Consider the following 15,239-nt stretch of genomic DNA (forward strand, 5'->3'; position numbering starts at 1 on the left):
TGCCTTTACACCACTACGTCGCAGTTATGACAGCTGCGGCACAAAGAGGACACGGAACCTTATCAGGAACAGGCCACATCCACAAAATGGACTTTTCACAATTCTCCCGTCAGGTGGAGGCTACAGGAGTGTAACAGCGAGGGCAACAATACTACAAAACGCGGGCCAACAGCATCTTATCGAGGGCACTTTTGAGAGCTGTGCAGTATTTTTTATTTTTTTTGCAACCCTTCACATACTTGAATGTCGGCACAGTGCAACACCTTTGCAAGATATGATACTTGAATAGCTGCATTCCTACATTTTTGTACATTACCTCAGGGATGTGATTTTTCCGCTAATTCGCGGAATTCCGCTTTTTTTATCTCCCTCCCCCCCCCCCCAAAAAAAAAAAATCCGATTTTTTTTTTTTTTTTTTTTAGTACTGTAGTTCATTGTGTATGCACATGACTCCGACAGATAACATCTTCTGCTATAACAAAGACATGTGTGGTATGCTCTAATATGAGTTACTTTACATTTGGTCATGATACAATTATTTGTTCATGAAATTTGAACTCTTCATTCAACATTATTTATGTGTTAACTTAGTAATCACATTAGTTAGATATGATGATATTCTCAGTGATAGTTTTTAAAAGCAAAGGCAGTCCAATGTTTTTGAATGTGACTGATTTTGAGTTGACTAAAACTGCCATTTTATATGGGATAGTTCAATATACGTTGAAAATTTATGCTGTTGTTTTGTCTAATTCTTTGTCATGTGAGTGCATTGAAAGTACTTAAAAACACGGAAAACCCATGAGCTCCGGGGGGCTTGGGCCTGGACCTAGCTGGGTGCCAGCGGCCCCCAGACCCCCGGCTAAATTTTCAGATAATTTCACTTTGGTCAAATCACATCCCTGTTACCTACACTTTTTTGAACTGAATCAATTACTATGGAAGACCAAAATTTTAAGTAAATAAATGAATGAATAAATAAGTAAAGTGAAAATAAAAACGGGTATGAAAGATGTCATTTAAAAAATTTGAAACAAGAAAATTTATATAAAAGGAAATAAAAACAACTATATATATATATATATACAGGGTGTCCATAAAGTCTCTTTACCATTTAAAAAATTTATTAAAAATGCAATCGATTAGATATTTTATTCAGATTTGTTCTATTGTATTCAGTGTTTAAAAAAACACACCGTGTTTATCATTACTGACCTTAAGCAAAGGATTGCTGATGCCATTGCCACAATTGATGAGGCTATACTACGGCGAACATGGTAAGAAATCGAGTACCGTCTTGATGTGCTTCGTGCAACTAATGGTGCCCATGTAGAAGTGTATTAAAAGAGGTTAAAAAAAACTTTAATAAACACTGAATACACTAAAACAAATCTAAATAAAATATCTAATCAATTGCATTTTTAATCAATTTTTGAAATGGTAAAGAGACTTTATGGACACCCTGTATATGTATATATATATAAAATGTATTTATTTTTTCCATTTCTTTCATTCAAACCGATACTAGTTTTTATTTTCTGGAAGTGGAGGGAAACTAGCAAAGTAAGAATTTCATTGTTCAGGGTTACCACTTTTCTTTTTATTGTGAATATGACAAAAAAAAAGAAAAAAAGAAGCTCCATTCAACTGAGAACATCGAATCATTGATTTTATCCTTAGCCCACTTTTGTAGTTAATCCACGCGTATACTATACTATACATCTCTCACTGAGCTTCAGGCTGTGGATCCATTATAAAGCTCAACAGGCAGAGGTGTCTTTGTAGAATTAATTGATATACGTAGTGAAGTCCCTGCGAAGAGAGCTAATGAGTAAGATGCGATTCTGTATAAGCACCCAACTGGTCGTTTGATAATGATTTTCCTATATTTGAGAAAAAAAAGGTCAAACCAGCTTCACTAGGGTTCTGCCAAATGTCAATTATAAATGTGGACGTATTTTTGAGCGGGATGATATTTAATCTATAATCGTTGCTAGTAGGGGTGTTAGGAAAAAAAAGATTCGGCAATATATCGCGATATTACATTTTTAAACATCAATTTTTTTATGGAAATATTCAACAAAACGGAAGCATGATGTTATATTAACTCTTTGACTGCCAAAAACGTTAAATAACGTTTAGTAAAATCCTATGGAGGAGTGCCAAAGACGTTAAAAGACGTTTGTTTCAAAACAGAGGTGAAACTAACCATTTTCTGTTGTTGATTACTGAAGAACGGAATAAGGTAGAAACAAACTTTTTTTTCTGATGAAAGATGAGAGTCCAATCTTTCATTTGGTAGTATGTGTGTTTCCATAGTCCAAACACAAAATTTTCTATGGACCTTGAAAGATCAGTCAAAATGCTTAAAATCGTCTGGCACTGGGGACAACCCGTTTCTGAAAACGTCTGGCAGTCAAAGAGTTAATGGAACATTAAGCCTTAATATTTTATTTCAGTGCTGTTCAAACAAGAAACAGACTGCAACCCGTTTGTTAAATGCAGTGGCTTAGTTCTAAGCCTGAATTTTCAGATAAATAAAAAAAAAAAAATCATACAAATCTTACAGTGTACATGTACAAGTTTACTGATTAGTATTTTCTAAATTTGAGTTTAAAAAAATCGCAATAATCAATTTATAGATTTGCATCAGGATTAATCGAATCGAATCGGGACCTATGAATCGGGATACGAATCGAATGGCCAGGTACGAGGCCATTCACACCCGTAGTTGCTAGTGCAGGTTACATGTTGCTGCTGCCTTTCGGTCCGCAATATACACCCTAATGCCCAGCGGCTGGAGAATTTGAATGCAGTTCCCAAACCTGGATCAAGGGGGAAGGTTGGGCATTTGATATATGAAATGACTTTTTATGGTAGCCTGTGACGGAATTAGCCCAAAAGATCATTTAAACATGCTACGTATCTTGACTGATTTCTGACACAGAAAGATGAAATCGCATTGCGTTAGATGCCTTTTGATATTTAATGAGAGGTTGTGCGACCTGCTCGTGGGTGTAAAACACAACTTGACAAATGAGATGAAAACAAAGTGCAAGTCGTCACACATGAGGGGCGCCTTCAACAGAGCAGAGTTGATGAGAAATTGGGGGTGGAGGTGTAACAGGTAAGGCAAAAATCCTGGCTTGCTTGTCGTGAGAAATACACAAGAAAAAGAAATTCCACAAAAACTGAAATAAAAATCATTTGAAATTTGCGCTCGTATTTTTGATGGTATGCTGCAACTGTATTTCCAGAATGGTCTGATGGTGAGAGTTACGGAAACCTGTCCGGAGCTCAACTGTTCTGTCAGTGAACAGATATTAAGGGATGGGAGATGCTGCAATGTTTGTCAAGGTATGTCCCTTAGCATGCCCGTCCGTCTGTTTCAGGGATGACTTTTTTTCTTCTTTTACACACACACACACACACACAATCCCTGCGCTGCGAGTAAACAATTTAGAGGACAGATTTAGACTAATACACAATCCACCCCTTGATATATTTCTTCTCATTGTCACCAAGTATAAATGTTTCTTGGCTGAGATACCTTAGCAGATTGCGTAGTCTATTGGGCTCATTTTCCCAAACTCTTTTGCTTTAGCTGGGAGTTATTACTGGCGGGAAAAATCCAACAGTCATTTGGAAAAATATACAGAGTAAACAAACTAAAGTGGTTGTCAGCTATAGATGCACAGTGAAAGAGTGCGCGTTCTGCGCAAGGGAAAGTTATGTCGTGTTGAGTGTAAGAAGTTGATACGGAACGGAAAGATTAACACCGGCTGTCAGAGCAAAAAGTAAAGAAAAGCAAACGAGCGCGAAAGCAATATGATAGGGGATAAAAAATTGGGACCAATATAAGATGACATATTTACTTCGCCGTATTGAAATTGGCGTAGGGAAGAAATGTGGGCAAGAGGAGAATTTATTTTGTAAGAGATGGCAGATTAAAGTTGTCTCCAAAATAAAGTGTGACTTGTACTTTAATTTTAAATCCCCTGCGTGACCGAGGTTCCGTGCTTAGCAAGCAATTTGTCAGGCTCAAATTGATTGTGTGTATACATCTGATTAGATTTGGTTTAATTTTATTTCGGGGTTTTGCTTCATGCCTTGGAGAAGGAGGAGGAGGAGAAGAACACCTCCAAAATCATTTATTTTCTGGACAATAATTTGTAAAAAAATAAATAACATACGAAGTGACGAATAGTATCCATTTGTGGAAAAAAAAAATACCAAAGTGGAAAAGGGGAAGGCTGGATGTCGACCATTTTTTCAAAAAAAAATTATCATAAGACTAAAAGTAATGTTGGTTGCAGGCCTTCAATGTTTTGACTTTATGCCTTTGTGTTATTTTTATGCTTCAGGTTATGACTTCTGCGCAGAAGGGGTCATCTGTGGAGAAAACTCTTTGTGTAAAAACAGAGATTCGAAAGCGGAGTGTGAATGCAAGAGCGGTTATGCCTCCATTCACGGGGATTCTACTTACTGTGACGGTAGGCACTATTTACTTTTTTGGTTTCGTTTTTTTTGCCAAGCACAAACTCCGGGGCAGACTGAAGTTGACTTTTTGCAAAAGAAGAGCATTTCAACTTTTGTTCACGTTACTGGTAAATGTGCTTTATTGTTCCTCTACATGACTCCCAATTATGAGCAACAGTCAGAATAAGAATCATTTTTTATTCATCAACTGTATAAACATTGGGGGTGTCAGGCGATTACAATTTTTAATCGGAATTAATCACATGACTTCAATAGTTAAAGACGTATTCAAGGATTTTTTTGTCACTGCGGATCATCTTAACGATTGTTTCTCGATCCTTTCAATCAATCTGCCGTAACGACGTCGCGCATGCCCCGTTGGAGTGTTTGTAGCATGCAGCCGTTGAGCTTCGGATTCAGCCGTTCATCGTTGTAGCTCCACCGAGCTCACCGCGTACTTTGAAAATAGCTGAGCCGCAAGAGGACGGCCGTCTTTGAAGCGAGAGCCCGGCTGCAGAGATTAAAGCTTCTTTGAACAAGAGCTCTCACGTTAACAACATTTCAGAGGCGTTTTCCCCCGGACGAGCGGGAGAGCTGGTAGGATGGTCTTCCGCATATGCAAATTTTTAAACGTGACAAAAACAGGCTTCTTCTTTTCGAGAAAATCCTTCAATCCACCTTTAACTCACGATTAATCACAAATTTTATATCTGTTCTAAATGTACAATAAAATATACAATAAAAAAAAAATCCCAAAGTTTTCATACTCTTTTTTTTTTTTTTTTTTACACAAAAGTGGGAAAAAGTTAACTAATCTAAATATGGCTGCAACCTTTTAGTCATTTCATAATAATTCATAAAATTGAGTTAAAATTAAAAATATGTACTGTGAAAAAAAAAAAAGAGTGTAATTTTGATTTGGGTTGAGGCAATTTTTCTGCCACTAGATGGCATAATTGCATTTGTAAGACGTTGATGACAGCAAAATGCATTTTTCTTTTCATATTAAGAGCTAGCGAATCCTGAACATGAAGTAACTTGTGGAATTCTGCACATTTTTAAAAAATTGTAAAATACAACTTGACACAGCAGTCTCCACGATTATATGAATTATTATTACATTTATTACTGCAAAATTTTGACGTGAAATCCCCCCAGTACAGGCTTTCCAAGTAAGGGGCAGTCATGAATCACGCGTTAAAAAAAAATGAGTGGCGTTAAATGAACTCAAAATGAATGCACTAATTTTGACACCCCTAATGAACATACATAACAAATATGAGATTTAGAAACTCAAGTCATTTTTGTTGCATCGCTATCGTATTCCTAGCTCTGTTTTTGCCAGCAACTCTCATCATTTCTCAACTATCCCGTTTTCTGGTTAAACTGCTTGACTGGCTACCCCCCTTTATTACTTTCGTAGTATCCACATTAGACAGCGTAACGTCTTGAAGTGGGACCATATTGAAGTTATCCAGCCGAACCAGAACGGCTTTATCTAAGAGTGTCAGCGTGCTTGCCGTTTCCTGATTGTTGGGCTTGGCTGCGCAAAACCTTGCCTCTGGGTGCTGGCGGCTCAGCCTACTTGTGATGGAGGCTAATGGTCGCATTTGATTAAGACGTTTGGACATGCCAGTGGCCAGATTGAAGGATTTTCTCATTGCTGTTGTCTTTGGTTGGGAGCCACCCTGGATTGAATGGTGCGAACACGCTGAGAGTTGGGGAGCCTCAAGCTTTTCAGTCTGTTTTGCTTCCACTTGATCTGCGTGGTAAAGAGGTTTACCCAAAGCTCCACTCCCATCCAAGATTGTCCGACACCGTACGAGTGAGGGTGGGAAGACGCCGATTGTTGGACCAACAATGTAAATCGGCAAGCCACAGCATTTCCCGCATTTAGGGATTTCCCCAAGGATAGCTCAAGTTACTGTAATAAATGGATTAGCTGGAATCTTCTTCCCCGTTCGCTTACATACATTTGACATGTTTTCTTTATAGCCTCCAAAATATAAACTTGTTTAACCCTTATTAATTAGTAAATATTTTTTCTTGTATTTTTATTAACAGACCATCAACCGCAATATACTTTTAAAATGGGATCATATAAAATATACAATAATAATCACAAAGGTTCAAATAATGTTAAACTTTTGCCATACCTGTGCATCCTCCCCCCCCAAAAAATCTAGCATTGTGACTTTGTATTCACCCAATGATTTGGCAATAAAAGAACAGGGTGTCATTTGTGGCACTGCATGAGCAATATTGTGTTCCAGCTTGAAGAGAAGGCAAAAAACTGAAAGGCGTGTGTACTGTAGGAGGAATGGTAAACATATATAGGCACATGCTAATGATGGTTGGGTCCTAAATTATGTATTACAGCATGTGGTCTAACAATGCTGTAGAATGAGGAGTCATTCAGTTAGAGGTCAGTATGTGGTGATATATTTAATTAAAAAGTAAAAATATGTGCATGTTACATCACTTTGCATACATTCTAGATCATCTTTTCTCTACAAATAATTGCATGAGTGATGGAGATGAACTCAATAATATTGATTAGAATATCTAGTTCAACAGGACTGGCAACTGCATTGGTGTTACTCTGACATTGAGGTAGGTAGAGTTGCCAAAAATTGTACTCAAGTACGAGTACTGTTACTTTAGATCAGTATGACTCAAGAAAAAAATAAAAACTATTCCTTCAAAATTGTTGCTTGTGTAAAAGTAAGAATTCAAAAATTCTACACGATGCTGTTCCTTTTCATTGTATTTTTTCCACATTTTTCTAGTACAGAGTAACTGGTGAGTAATTTCGGATTACTTTTTATTTTTCAACAATATCAAGGTAACCCAAAAAAAATAGCAAAGTTTATTTATTTTTTATTATTATTTTTTTTTTAATATATATATATATATATTTTTTTTTTTGTATTTTTTTTGTATGTGGGTGATTATGTAAATAGCAGAGTTTATGAAATAATAATTAATAATATACATTAAGTGCACAATATATACATAATTATAAATAAATATAAATAGTTATATATATATATATATATATATATATATATTGATTTATTCACAGTTTAATTGCAGCACGGACATGTTAAAAAGAAAGTGGAGTTCTAGTACGCTGAAATGTGATTGAACACTTTTAGGCAAACACGTTCTTTATGTAGTCTGCTTCATATCAATTCATCACTTGGAAGACTTTGGTTGTGTGTTGAGCCGTGGAGACTGTGTGGTCATGTGACTGTCTGCCTGGCTTTGATTGGTGAAATGAAGTCCACCGTCACTAATGTTTATATATTTGACATTTCCGACAATCCAAAACAAAGACATGAATAGATAAAAATACAAGTAGCGAGCGGAATGTACTGGATTAAAAGCTATGTTTCTTAACTAAAACACTCAAAAGTAAAAACTGTGTTGAGCTAAAATGAGTGTGATTTATATGTAGCGTGTTGCTACCCATCGCTGTTGGTGAGAAGCGCTGATCACGCGCGGGCATTTTCTCTTTTCAGTCTTCACGTATCCATGATGCTGCTCCATTTCGTTGTATTTTTTTCCACATTTGTACTAATGGGCTTATGATGATCTTATTATCCTCATCAGCTCTTGTTTATCCTGTCAGCGAGTCTCCCAGCATATCTGAATCCTCGCTCGGTGCCTCAGGACACAGACACATTAACGCTGGTGTTGCCTCGATGACAGGTCCCTAATTACAGCCTAAAACAATGATGTTTCTGTTCAAACACAATTTCTTAAACCTAATCAGCATCATCTGTTGAGACTATAATCTGAAGACAACACGATATCCGTCATTTAAAGACTCCATTAAACAACATATTGTACACTTGAAGATAAAGGGGGAGGAAATTATGGGAAAGACGAGAGCTAAATAAGAACATTTTAGACTTTTGCTTTGTGTGCATCAGCCCCATTTTTATATTAGTAATTTAAAGTCTTACCTTGAAGTACATGTTTCTTTTTTTAATCTGAGAAGAAACTGCAATCCCTGGAGAGAACCCACGCAAACAAGGAGAGTACATAACGCTAGCTCATCCTGAAGGACTTTTAAAACTGTGTTTATTTATGTACTGTAAATATTTTTTGGGAACCCGTTCAGTTCGGCTGTTTAGTCGTACGGCTATGGGAGATCTGTTTGCCTTCTCATTCCAGAAGGCAGAGGGCACACTTTGAGTCACAATTAAATTAAAAATAATAATAAATTAATTAAAAAAAGGTTTTGGGATAGATAGGTAGGTAAACAAGGACACCAAAAAACTAACAAAACCACTTTAACTAAAACCCACTTTTCTATGTATTTGATATGTGGATGGTTGTTTTAAAAATATTTTGAAAATGATAAATATTCTTAATTTTTTAAAGTTGTATTCAAGGATCTTGTCAAAAACTAAAAGCCAAACGTCCGTTTGTCACTTTTTAAAGAATGCGCACGTGGAAGACCATCCGACCAGCTCTCCTGCTCGTCCGGGACAAACGCCTATCAAATGTTGGGAAGTGTGAGCTCATCTTCATCATCGTCTTCATCAGTCTCTGCAGCCGGCCTCACTTGATAGACGGATGTCCTCTCGCGGCTATCAGCCGTTTTTCAAAGTATGCGGTGGCGGAGCTGCAACGATGAATGGCATTAAGCAAAAACTCGAAGTGCGCATGCACGACATCGTTAAGGCGGATTGGCTGACGGAATCGAGAACCAATCGTTAGGATGATCCACCCGGAAGACGACAGCGACAAAAGATCCTTGAATACACCTTTAACTACACGTTATTGTGATGTTTTTTTAAATCTTAGGTAGTCACAAGAAATGCACATTATAAAAACAAAAATAAAACTAATACTGAAACTAATAAAAACGAAACAAAATAAAACTTTAAAAATAATAATAATAAAGAGCAACAATTCCGCTTTGAAAAATACTTAATATTAAGTAAATAAAAAAAATAAAAAACTCAAAATATAACAAAAACTGTCTACAAAACTATTATAACTGTGGTGTTGTCAGGTTCTTTGTAAAACAAATTTTTACAACAGAATGTAAACTGCCCGAAGCCAGCTGGGATAGGCTCGAACCCCCCCCCCCCCCCCTCGACTCTTGAGACAGGGATGTGATTTTTCCGCTAATTCGCGGAATTCCGCTTTTTTTTTATCCCCCCCCCCCCCCAAAAAAAAATTCTGATTTTTTTTATTTTTTTTAGTAGTTCATTGTGTATGCACATGACTCCGACAGATAACATCTTCTGCTATAACAAAGACATTTGTGGTATGCTCTAATATGAGTTACTTTTCATTTGGTCATGATACAATTATTTGTTCATGAAATTTGAACTCTTCAACATTATTTATGTGTTAACTTAGTAATCACATTAGTTAGATATGATGATATTCTCAGTGATAGTTTTTAAAAGCAAAGGCAGTCCAATGTTTTTGAATGTGACTGATTTTGAGTTGACTAAAACTGCCATTTTATATGGGATAGTTCAATATACATTGAAAATTTATGCTGTTGTTTTGTCTATTTCTTTGTCATGTGAGTGCATTGAAAGTACTTAAAAACACGGAAAACCCATGAGCTCCGGGGCCCTGGACCTAGCTGGGTGCCAGCGGCCCCCAGACCCCCGGCTAAATTTTCAGATAATTTCACTTTGGTCAAATCACATCCCTGTTGAGAGGACAAGCAGTTAAGAAGATGGATGGTCACTTTCCTTTCTTTTCTTTGATCCTTCCTCGGGTCTCCTGACAACCTCACGACTCTAGCTGGATTCTGAAGTATTCGGTTTAGGTGAACGGTATGGGATTTTTTAATAGGTTTTAGGTGAACTAATGAGCACACACCCACACGCACGCACATATGCAAAGTTGCACCCCTTACCCCCCGCACATGCACATACAAAAAAGAGAGAAAAAAAATAAGTTGGATGGATGGAGAATGTAAACTGAATTTGCCTTGAATTAAAATATGTAAGATACATTAATACTACAGTCCAAATAAAATGAAAGAAACTGAAGCAGAGATTAGAAGCAAGAACTGTGAGGCAGTTCTGCCGAAATGCTCCATTCTGCACATATATTATATGGAAATACAGTGTTTTTTTGTGTGTGTGTGTTTTTTAAGGGTTTGTTAAGTAGAAGGCTCCTGCTGTTTACAACCACCATGGGTGACTTTCATGAAGCCATTTGCTTTCTGTTGTCCTGCGATCCCCCAGCAGCTCTTAACTCAACCGCACAACTGCAGTTTTGTTTGCGGAAACGTGGCATCGGTTTCATTGCTCCTCCAGTTGCGTTTTCAATAAATGCGGACCTAATTAACATGTTGACACATCATTTTCGTGATGTCCTCTCCACTTCGCATGCTCCAGGAAGGGGGCTGTATTCTTCGACAGTAATCCTTTGCACCCCGATTCTGCCCACTGTCCTTTTTTTCAGCTGCGGGTAACACGATTAGAACCTACTGTGAGGCCAACACATCAAAGCTAACAGGGCAATTTTCTGTTTGTTCAGCTTACTTTCATTTAGCCTCCAGAGCAGCTGGACTCACTCGCCTTAGACATCAAATGTATGATGTGTCCCTTTAGCTAACAGGCTGTGTGTGGGGAAGCGCTTTATGATCTCAAGTCAATCTCAGCTGACAACACAGCAGCTTTCAGCATTTCTTCTCTTCTTTGCCCTTCACTTTTCTGACCTTTGTGTCAAAAATGTTTCGTATTTACACTTTACCTGTACCTCTGAATACTGTTAGATATTATTAACATTTAAATTCTTCATTTCATATATTAACCATTGTTATACATTATTAACATTTTAATTCTTTATATTAACCATGTCGAAATGTTTTGTAGATGTGAGGTAGTGTTGAACTCAGTATAATTTGACCTTAAGCTGGAACATATTGTTTGGTCTAAAAAATTCCGTCTCAGTGTTCTGTGCGAAAACACACATTTGGTCCTTGAGAACAGAATCTGTCTCGAACACACACACCTGACTCTGTTTGCGCCATCGCTCACGGAAAAGTACCCAGAGAGTATGTTTTGTCTACAAATGAAAGCGAGGCGGTCTGTTTTAACTATAAGAAGCCATTTTACACGCGGAAGAGACACATTCGGACTCTGAAATTCCACCTGTTACGTGATGTTTGGAGTCTGTCACGATGTCCAGAGATCTCTGTTTTTTTTTTTTATTAAATCATTTTTGCAAAGGTGTTTTTTCTTACATTAACTCTTTGACTGCCAAAAAACGTTTAGTAAAATCCTATGGAGGGGTGCCAAAGACGTTAAAAGACGTTTTTTCCAAAACAGAGGTGAAACTAACCATTTTCTATTGTTGATTACTGAAAAACGGAATTAGGTAGAAACAAACTTTTTTTTCTGATGAAAGATGAGAGTCCAATCTTCATCTATCATTTGGTAGTATGTGTGTTTCCATAGTCCAAACACATCATTTTCTGTGGACCTTGAAAGATCAGTCAAAATGCTTAAATCGGCTGGCACCCACGGCATCCCTTTTCTGAAAACGTCTGGCAGTCAAAGAGTTAAATCTGTCTTCAAATTTTGGAACACGCAAAGAGGACAAATAATTTTATTGTATTATTATTGTATTGTATTATTGTATTGTATATTATTTTATTTATTTAACATTTCCTCTTCAATACACAGCTATAGTAAAGTATATCCATATGCTATACGTGAGGTAAAGTTCAATTTGGAATGGGATAAGAAGTATCTAGGTAGTACTATATATATATATATACAGTGTGTAGTGCATTTCATACACAACATAACTTGGTATGTTTCCATACTGTAATTAAAAGTACAACATTTAAAAGCAATTACAAACAGAGTTAAAGCCAAAGTAAAGAAAAGCAAAAAAAAAAAAAGCTTATTAAAAGTGCGCACAGTGTAACAACCAGATTGTGGAACACAAGATTTAAAAAAATACCTTGAAAGACATTAATCATATATGGGAAAAGAGCATACCGGTAATTTTTAACGTGGATTGAAAAGCACTTTACTGGTAAGTTTTGAGTATTTGTTCAATCATATTATTCATGCTGATGATAAAGAATATCAACAAATTGGAGGACTATATTACAAGTACAGAGGGGAAAAAAATAGGGGTGATTTTAGGGGTATTATACACAGGTAAGTGTTATTAACGTTATTTTACGATATGTTAACTCATTTGCTGCCCAAAACGTTCTAGATTAAATATTGCCATGGCAAAAACGGATTTATGTTTTTTATGTTTTTTAATGCTAGAGCATACAGAAGGCTTTGATGCAGCGTCTGACCTGAAGAGGTCGCTTAAAGCAATGGTAGTTATTACAAAAACGGCCAGCAGGTGGCAGCAGAGTATAAGAGCTCAACCAGGGCCATGTTGCAAAAAGCTATTTTCCCCAGTGTTTTCAACAGCTTTGTAAATAATGATAAAGCTGTATTCTAATGCTAATTTGCTAAATGGAAAGATACAAATATTTTTGTTTTTCTGATGAAAGAAAAGACTTTCTTTTGGAAGGTTCCATGTTTTTATAGCAATAGAACACAATATTCTATATAAATCACATTTTAATGGAAAAAATATCTGCCTCAAATAAAAACCAAATATCAAAATTTATAGAAACATGGTCTACGTATATAGAATTTTTTAACCTAATTCCGGTTACTTAATTCTGTCTGTTAGCGAGAGCCACTACATCGTGATAACTTACATTGATGTTTCTGCATTTGGCAATTTATTATTATATTATATTATTAGTATGGGATTTTTTTTTAATGGGCTTTAGGTGAACTGATGAATACACACACGCTCGCACGCACGCACACACACACACACACGCACATACACATACTCACCCACATACAAAAAAAAAAGTATATATATATATATATATATATATATATATATATATATATATATATATATATATATATATATATGTGTATATGTATATAAATATGTATATGTATTTAAAAAAAAAAGAAAAAAAAAACATTTATTAAATTTTTTTTAATTGATTTGTTGTTGTTGTTTTTTTTTAAAAAAAAAGGAGAGCAATGATGATGTCAAATCGAATGAACAATACTGAGCTCTCCTGTGAAGAGAGAAAAAAAAAAAAAGAACACAATATTCTGTGGGTCTTTGCAAAATCAGTCAAAATCCAGTAATACAGCTGGGTGCAAAGGGGGTTGCTTCAGTAAAAATGGTTGAGAGTGAATGAGTTGATCATCTAACAGAAATGTATTCAATGAATGGCCTTTGATGGATACTTTTGTTAAATAGTTTTGAATTCCTTTCTGGTGTCAAATATGGTTAGTTTTATTTCTAATTCAATTGGGATCTTCATCGCTAATCTCTGATTCACCGATCACGTGACACGTGTCATTCCTTTTGGAAGTTACTAGTAAAAGATTGTTTCTAGCAAACAATTTTGTACCCAGTCGAGCTGAAATGATCCGGAACATTTAGCTGGACGGTGAGGAACTGACAGGTCGTCACAGCAGCAACACCGAGATTTCTAATGGTGGTGGTGGGGGGGGGGGGGGCAGCGGCATCAAACGCACAAGACGAAATCCATGGGAGTGCAAAGCGGCGAGATTCGTATCCTCACAATTTGGAATGAGCTAATCAAGGGCAGCGCCTGCCCGCAGAGCTTCTATAGCGAGGATGAAAGTGTGTTTGCGAGCTGGCGTCGATGCCGCGGGATTGCAGATAAACTCGGCTAAACAGGATGTCTCTGCATGAAGTCTGCTTTTACTGGCTGCTAAGGTCAAGTCACACATAACCGGACCACAACATCGAAAATACGGATTAATCTGTACTGCCGCCATCCGTCACAGACGTCGTGCTCATCTTACGAGTTGATCAGACCCTTCGGAGTGGAGTCATTAATGGTAATGCTCCCGATGCTGTGAAGAGGGACGTAATGCAAAAGAATGTGGCCTATTGATTGGGAGCAGTTGGTAATAACCCTCATTTGTCCTTATTCAGCCTCGGCGACGGGGGCAGAATTATGCATCGCCTTCCTGCGGGATTGGCCGAGGCTGCTGACGGAATTGTGCTCGCTCGGTGGCATCGCAGAGTAATTGGCTGTTTGTTATTTTGCAAATCAATCGGGTTCTCGGTGGGAATCCTGCCGCTGAGGTTTTAAAACAAGGATGTAATGACAGGGGGCGCATATGGCGTATGCTCCGCCTCCCAAGTTATGCAATGGAGAGGAAAGTTAATGTGCAAGGGGAAGCTTTTTCAGGTTTCCGATGCATTTATGTCACAGCTGGATCCGAATAGCAAGTCAGTCTGGGCTCTCGAGCTGTTAGATGGTTGTTGAGAGGGATTTAAATGAAAAGTTTCGGATGGCAACACACTTTATTGAAGTCATGCATCACTTTAACTTGGGCTGTTTTGGGATGAAATACATACGGAGACTTGATATGACTTCACGTATCGCACCAAGATAGTACAACCAAGTCTGTTTATTATTTTTTATCTAATAGTTGTTTTCACCTGGCGTTACTTGTCTGTCGCCGCCATCGGGCGGAAGCCTCACATCTCCAAAAGCACCATTTTTCAGGAAAAACAAAAACGAAACGTCAAGTTTGTTGATCCATTAACATTGCATTGTCAAAGAGAGCAAGCCATTTTCAATACGTTTAGATTGGACAATGATTTGTTAAAATGGGGACCATTGGATGGATGAAGGCTTATTTTTGGCTCCATACACAGCACGGAAAAGAAAACACAAA

General features: G+C 37.1%; 1 protein-coding gene across 1 annotated transcript in view; it reads left to right on the forward strand.

Moving 5' to 3' along the window:
• Positions 1-15,239, forward strand: part of LOC144050785 (protein kinase C-binding protein NELL1-like) — a 162,999-nt gene that overhangs the window by 73,612 nt on the left and 74,148 nt on the right. The window contains exons 11-12 of the mRNA XM_077564368.1: positions 3,258-3,357; positions 4,365-4,493. Coding sequence (XP_077420494.1) covers positions 3,258-3,357; positions 4,365-4,493 — 229 coding nt within the window. The remainder of the gene's footprint in view (positions 1-3,257; positions 3,358-4,364; positions 4,494-15,239) is intronic.

This window comes from Vanacampus margaritifer, chromosome 4, assembly GCF_051991255.1.
Source record: "Vanacampus margaritifer isolate UIUO_Vmar chromosome 4, RoL_Vmar_1.0, whole genome shotgun sequence".
NCBI classification, from domain to species: domain Eukaryota; kingdom Metazoa; phylum Chordata; class Actinopteri; order Syngnathiformes; family Syngnathidae; genus Vanacampus; species Vanacampus margaritifer.